Source organism: Impatiens glandulifera, chromosome 2 (assembly GCF_907164915.1).
Source record: "Impatiens glandulifera chromosome 2, dImpGla2.1, whole genome shotgun sequence".
Taxonomy (NCBI): Eukaryota; Viridiplantae; Streptophyta; class Magnoliopsida; order Ericales; family Balsaminaceae; genus Impatiens; species Impatiens glandulifera.
The window spans coordinates 8,237,188-8,244,778 of record NC_061863.1 but is presented as its reverse complement, the minus strand read 5'-3'; the positions used below and the strand labels follow the sequence as shown (position 1 = coordinate 8,244,778).

General features: G+C 29.7%; 1 protein-coding gene across 1 annotated transcript; it reads left to right on the top strand.

Annotated features, from left to right (window-relative positions):
• The first annotated feature begins 1,758 nt into the window (after window positions 1-1,758).
• Window positions 1,759-5,175, top strand: LOC124928133 (UDP-galactose/UDP-glucose transporter 7). The gene is made up of 7 exons (XM_047468662.1): window positions 1,759-2,128; window positions 2,218-2,323; window positions 2,387-2,632; window positions 3,055-3,165; window positions 3,239-3,397; window positions 4,435-4,578; window positions 4,728-5,175. Exons 1-7 carry the CDS (start codon window positions 2,088-2,090, stop codon window positions 4,896-4,898), a joined length of 978 nt encoding a protein of 325 aa, XP_047324618.1. The 5' UTR covers window positions 1,759-2,087; the 3' UTR covers window positions 4,899-5,175.
• Window positions 5,176-7,591: the final 2,416 nt, after the last annotated feature.

The window sequence follows — 7,591 nt, the reverse complement described above, 5'->3', positions numbered from 1 at the left end:
ATTTAAAACGGATAAAAATAAAATTAAAAATGTTATCCGTAATTTTTTTCACGGTTTTTTGTATTATTACTCGTGCAAATGCACGGGCTAAATGCTAGTTTATCAATAATAATAAAGTGATATATATATATATATATATATTAAATTATTATATATTTTTAACTTTTAAATCCTTTTATTAAAAAACACGTTTTTAGCCAATGTCAACCAAACAAAGTTATATCTTGAATCCAAATGCTCTAAAAAAAAACAAGTGCATAAAAATAACACTCAAAGTGATGTACCCTCCACCAAAAAAAAGTCAAACGATTCCTTCAATGAAGAATAAAGTATTTGTATTGTTAAAAAAAAAATAACTATCCCAATTCTATTAATGTATATATATATATTTTTTTAAATAATAGTACTAATATGAGGGTATTAAGCTTTATTCAGATTTAGGTTATTAAATAATTTCATTTGATATGAATTATGAAAGTTGTGTCATTAGATGAATAAAATTAGAGATATTAATATTTAGTGAAAAATATTTTTTTAAGAAAGAAATAAAGAATATTTTATTTAATAAATTAGTGTATAAAAAATAAGTGAAAACATTATTAGTTTTTTTTCTTAATATATTTAATTTAAAATATAATACAATATCCTATAGATAAATACAAAAATATGTCAAAACAAGTCTTAAGCCAACTATCCTTACAAAATTAAATGTGTAAACACTTCTTTAAAATAAAATTTTCTTTGTATCATCTTGAAACCTCTGAAAATCTGGTTATGTCCTGTGGTTGTTTGAAATTATGTTCATATCTAAGTAAAAATATTCATAGAAACAATTTAAGAGTTCGCAGTCAATAAGGTTCGTTTTTGAGTATTTTTGTTAAGATTATTCTTCTATTAAATTATTGGATATTTGTTCAACCGTTTTTTATTTTAATTTGTTCATCATAATTATCTAACCTAAGTTTAAATATTTTGAAACATCTAGAATAGGGATGTCTGGGTAGAATATTTTCTACAATTTTCGTCTCATTCTATTTTTAAAAAAATTATTATCAAACTCGCTCGGTTAGATTTTGGGTAATTTTCGTGGGACACCAATATACCATATTCTTTTATAAAAATTATTATTCGATAAAATTATATAAACAAATATTTTTAATATTATATACAGTAATACATTGAAAGTTTATATTATTATAAAAGAATAAATTTTAAACTCTTATAAATTATGAAAAATAAGTAAATACATTTGTGATGTGATACGAGATGAGGTATAAATATTATCACCGCTCCATCCCAGTCAATTACTGTCAGACCGAAAAAATTGCTAGGGATGACAATGAGGCGGATCATGACGGTGAAACGTTTATTATCCCACTCCATTTTAATTTGAGAAATTTTTTTATTATCATTCTCGTCCTGTTCAGTTTCAGTAAATCCTCGCGAGACACTGTTATATATTGGTGATGTTATATATTTAATTGTATTTATTAGTACAATGATACATTTGAATAAAATCGGAATAAAAGACAAAAATATCATATATCAACTATTGATCAAAGAGGATAAAAACATTGTAAAGTAAATTAAGATTATCATTAAGAACATTATCATCCATTTATGTATGACACTCTATAGTTTGTTATATAAAATTATTTAAATAAATCTCAACTAGTGAATAATTTTATATTAAACAATGAAAATAACACCACTATTATAGTGGAAAAGTATACTCAGCACTCAAGTTCTTGTGGCTTTCTTCTGTAGTTCTCGTTTTTGTTCATATGAAAGCAAACTACCAAATTTATTACTCCCTAGATGATTCCCGGCTTCTCTTTCTATCTCTCTCGCTCTTGATCTAACAAAACTCCGATACTGAATCTGCATCTTCAACTTCCCTCTGAAAATTTCCAGTTTCCTTCACAATCAAAGATGAGATCCGCTTTTACATAAAAAAAAGTACCCGAATCAGGTAAAACTGAAACAAGTTGATCTTCCAGCTCTTCTACATAGTAAAGACTTAAAGTAGCAATTCCCCAAAACGATTCTGTTCATTCTACGAACTAAGATCTACCCATCTCGCTAGAATGGACAATCGTCTCGATGCTGATTCAAGTTCTTCTTTAAGGTTCCTTTCCCCCCTATTTTCTCTCTAGATTCGATTGATTGATTGATTGATTGTAGATTTTATACATTTGAGTGTGTGTTGTGTGACAGTCTAATTGCAGCAATGTCATATGGGATTACTTCAATGGCAATGGTTTTCATCAATAAGGCTGTTTTAATGCAGTATTCACAATCATTGACCCTTCTCACAGTTCAGGTATGATTGATTAAACCCAATTAAGTTTCTTCATCCCCAGTTCTGAATCCTGTTTTTTTTCAGCAATTGGCTACTACTTTGCTTATACATATTGGTAGAACGATGGGATACACAAAGTATAAAGGATTCAATTTGACAACTGCAAACAAGCTTCTTTTAATCTCACTATTCTATAATGCAAATGTAGCATTTGCTTTAGCAAGTTTAAAAGGAGTTAACATTCCAATGTATATTGCCATTAAAAGATTGACACCTTTGGCTGTATTAATAGCTGGAATCTTCAGAGGAAAGAGGACACCTTCATTACAGGTTTGTTATGATTCTTATTGTTGTTTTTTGTATTAGCCAATGGTAGATGTAATTTGCCTTTCTCTTGTCCTACATCTTCCTTACCATGATTATGTATTCATCATATCCTTTTTTCTCAACCCAATTGAGTTAGAACCGGTCGAATCTGCTTCAGGAAAGGGATACTGTATAACTTCGAGTTGTCAATTGTGTCGATTCTGGGAATTTCTGACACAAGTATTGGACTAGTTAGGACTTGTTTAGAATTGAATTGGGATCTAGACAAAGGAAAAGTTCTTTGAATTAGAATAAATAGTTTGATTAGAGAGTAGTCGCCTTCGCTGCTTATTGCAATTTTTGACAATTTGAAGCAGGGTTTTGTGTAAATTTTTCATCAATGATTCTATTTTCTTTATTACATTTTAATTGATATTTGATTTCAGGTGATTCTTTCAGTAGTGTTGACTGCTGCTGGGGTTCTAGTAGCAGCTCTGGGAGATTTTTCTTTTGATCTTGTTGGATATAGCATGGCTTTCATTTCTGTTTTCTTTCAGGTTAGGACTTGCACCAATTGCTTCTCTTGTAAGAAAAGAGGATAATGATCTGATATCCTTATTGCTATTGCAGACCATGTATCTTGTATTGGTTGAAAAATCTGGTGCAGAAGATGGGCTGTCCTCAATTGAAATTATGTTCTATAACAGTTTATTGTCCTTACCATTCCTGATGTTCCTTATCATAGCCATGGGAGAGTTCCCATCTTCTTTGTCACTCTTATTTGCAAAGGTCAGGATTTCTAATCTTATTTTCTCAATATAGTTTTCATTGTCTCCAATAATTTCAATCATTGAGTTAAGTTTGGTTTGGTTCCAAATCCTTTGTTTATTTATGACTTAAAATAAGGAAACTGAATTGGAGTGTTATAATTCCAAAGGAACGGAATCTATATGATTGTTTATGTATTAATTCCATCTTTCACACTTTGGAATTGTGATTACTATATGATTTCACCAAAGAATCGAATTGTACTTCAATTACAATTCTTAAGAAATTGAAATAATTTTAATTATACACATCCAAACATAGCCTTAAATTTTTCTCTCCTTACTAAGGCGGCTTGATATAGAAGTTACTTTCGGGTTACCAATCAGTTGAGAAATTGCACAATAACGCTAATCTAAAACGATAGAGATATCGTAAAGTAATGAACACAAAATTTGAAGAGGTTCGTTCAACAATGCCTATATCCTCAGAGAGTTGTCCATTATATATATATTCCATGGAACAATGATATGGTCCAAATAACCTTAGTTACATTTTTATTTATAAGATTACGATAAATCACAAAAACTAAACTATCCTTAAGCTCTAATTACATGTATATATGAGCCATATCCAACATTTCCATCATTTATATAGGTGAGACACTGGTTTACAACAAGGTGTTTCTCATCTGTATTCGGCCTGGATCTGGATGAGAAAACGGGATACACCTAAAAGAGGCGTCATATGATTGGTCTCAGTAAGGACTCAAAAAACTGATCTCGAAGAGATCTATAGATTGTCAAATTTCAGTAATTGACAGAAGTTTGAAGGTGGAGCTATTTTCAGTTTAGCTCAGCTAGTCATTCATATTTGAATTTGTATCCAAAAATCATTGACAATTGCAAGTTAGACCCAGATTCAGATACAACAACTTTTCAAAGAAAAAGCAAATATGCCCATGATTATCTGATCTTTCTATGGACAATTCATTTGATTTAATACATTTGCTTTTGAAAAAGTATTAACATTTTTTTTTTCATTTACGTTGTTGGATACAGAGTTCTTCCTTTTCCTTCATGTTGATTCTTCTTATTTCGCTGGTGATGGGCATAGTTCTCAACTACACCATGTTCTTATGCACCGTGGTTAACTCGGCTTTAACCACAACCATTGTAGGCGTCCTCAAGGGTGTTGGATCCACGGTATGTCATGTTTTCTCTTTTAGTTATTATTTTTGGAAATAGTCATAAAGACTCGAACTTGTGGTCATGAGCACTGAGCTAAAGGATCATTTTTTTTTTCTCTATATAGCAAATAACTGCCTTTCTTTGGTGGGTTTGACATTCCACAGACATTAGGTTTCTTCTTACTTGGAGGGGTGGAAGCGCATGCTCTGAACGTGACTGGATTGGCGATCAACACAGCTGGTGGTATATGGTATTCTTACGCTAAATATAATCAAAGAAAGAACAAGCAACCGCCTAGGATAACTATACCTGATTTGGAAGCCCATCGTAAATAGATCATTTCACCAAGTTCCATACATTTTCTCTTACAGAAAAAAAAATCTGGCACTCAAAAATATTCTAGTGCACTACATACTCATAATTACAAAAACAAAATATAAAGTTGATTAAAAAATTACATCTCAACATTTGAGTCTAATAGTAATTTGTTTGCAATTGCATAGAACACATGCTATGTCAGATTCCATTGTATTTGTGACATTTCATTTCATGTATGTTACATTTTGTCATTGATGAATATAACAGATATGGATCTTTCCACTTAATAGGGTATTGAATTATCATTCATCTTCTGTCATTATTGCCTTCATTCTTATTATGAATATGATTTTGAAGCTATGATACAAATGCGTAACATCGATGAATATTATGATGTTTTATTTGGTGTTGACACAGATATGCTCTCGATTTATGATTACACATGTCATAATCTATTTATACTGGTTTGGTTTTTCCGATGTATTTAAACAATCCCTAGTCGAATATCATTGATTTGGATAGACTACCACATGAGTATGATGACAAATACATGGAAAATTCATTATTCATTGCAATAATTGTCTCATTGTAATTGTGGTTTAATATCTTAGGTTTGTGGTGTTTAAGTTATCTTATATGTGCATCACTCTAACATATAATATTAATCCAATATGAATTAACTATGAAAAGAAAGTTAACAATAGTTGGAGACTGACACCAATAGTTATAAATATTTTTTTAATGTACTCAATGTCAATTGGACTCTTTCAACACATGAGTGGAAATTTGCAATTCAATATTCAATTATGTTATTTACTTTTTCAATGAAAGGATTAGATGTAGTTGTATCATTGCATGTGTGATGATTGAAACACTCAAAGTAGTTGGTGGGAATAGCTGATTCTTTGATATTTATGAACTTCAATAAATGAATTTTTGTTTTCATAAATATTTTTGTCATTCTACGTAATGAATAATATGGGTTGGGTATGAGTTGGGTATGAGTTGAGTTAATATGAGTTGGGTAAACCCAAACTAAATTTTAGTATACAACACATTTATTACGTTTTTATCTCGGTCAACATATTTTGATACGTTTAATCATTATTTGATTCGTTTTACCTCATTTAATACGTTTTTAACTTAATTAACACGTTTGTAACTGTTTAACTAATATTTGTTTCGTTTTAAATCATTTAATCCATTTTGAATCGACAAATATGTAACTCGTTCGATTACACGTTTTAGGCACTTAACACACTATTAAACTTTTGATGCATTTAACAAATTTGGGCTCATTTAACACATTTTGCATGTTTAACATTTTTGATTCGTATAATTTGTTTTTTTTTCGTCTAATACGTCTTTAACATTATTATACGTTTTTATTATATTTGATATATTAGTTACTAATTTAATTTAAAAAAATAATAGGTGAAATGAATATAAATCATTTAAATAATTTATACTGACCACTAAAACTGAAATATCATTTATATATGATTAAAATATAATTAATAAATATATTATTAATGAGTTTCAATTTTTTTTTTTAAATGACTATAATATATTAGAATTGAAAGATAATTAGTTTAGATTAAATTTATAAGAGAGAATTTAATTTAATTAATTTAATTTGGGAACCCTAACACAACCTGAAATAAACCCAACTCAAATTTAACCTAACCAAATTAACTTACCCAAATTACTATTTTAAGTTGAGGTTTGGGTAACCCAAACTATGTTCACGGGCCGGCCCTGGGTAAGCCCGGCAAGCCCTCCGGCTACCCGGCAAGCCCTCCGGCTAGGCAGCCCACTTGTTAAACATAATAAGGTATTTAATAAAATCTATTGTAAATTTAAATGTAAAATACTTTTGTTTAGTGGTTCAACATACAAACTTAAATTTTATATGGTTATGAGTTCAAATCTCACCAAAAACATTTTTTTATCAATTTTTTAAACTTGACCTAAGTTAACAAAAAAATATATCGACTTTTTTCTATTATGGGGCTGGGGCAACCCAAACCTCGGGGTCGGCTCTGTGTTCACCCTTACTCCTATAGAGCTCAATTATATTTGGAACGGGATATGAATGACAATGGGCCATTGAATACATTTAAATATTTCTGTCCCGTTTTACTTCAAAGATTTTTTTGTTTTTTTTATTTTGAGAATTGCCCTCGGCACTATTTATATCTTATTTTAAAAAAATTATGATAAAAATATATAATAATATTTTTTTATATAACATATACAAAATTTATAGTGAAGAATAAATAAATATATTGACGATGTTATATATTTAGTTTTCTTTATAAGAGCGGGATAAGGTAGGGAGGAGAACAAAAATATCATCGGTCAACTATGGATAAAAAAAAAAAAAACTTCTCCTGGACATTTTGGATAGAAAACTACTGGATAAATTATAATTTTCATTTCCATTTCTAGGACCGACCATCTGGGTAAGGGGATTAGGAGACTGATTAGATCACTCCTTCCCTAGGGCCACCCAAACCCCTTCAAGTCAACTAACACTATGAGGGAGAGTGATCATTATATTATCAAAAAGTTGCAAGAGGTTTTTAACTTGTTTATGGATATGAGTGAAAGGAGTTTTTATTAATAGAATCAAGGGTTAATTATGAATTTTAATACTGTAAAACTTTGACAACTTTCACTTAGCTCTCTAGTTAAATTTAGTATCAAC

Excerpts from the sequence above, each read along its gene's own strand:
- LOC124928133 (XM_047468662.1), top strand. The coding sequence starts at position 2,088 with ATGGACAATCGTCTCGATGCTGATTCAAGTTCTTCTTTAAG. Across the intron at positions 2,324-2,386 it reads TGACCCTTCTCACAGTTCAG|CAATTGGCTACTACTTTGCT; the intron begins GTATGATTGATT and ends GTTTTTTTTCAG. Across the intron at positions 4,579-4,727 it reads TCAAGGGTGTTGGATCCACG|ACATTAGGTTTCTTCTTACT; the intron begins GTATGTCATGTT and ends GACATTCCACAG.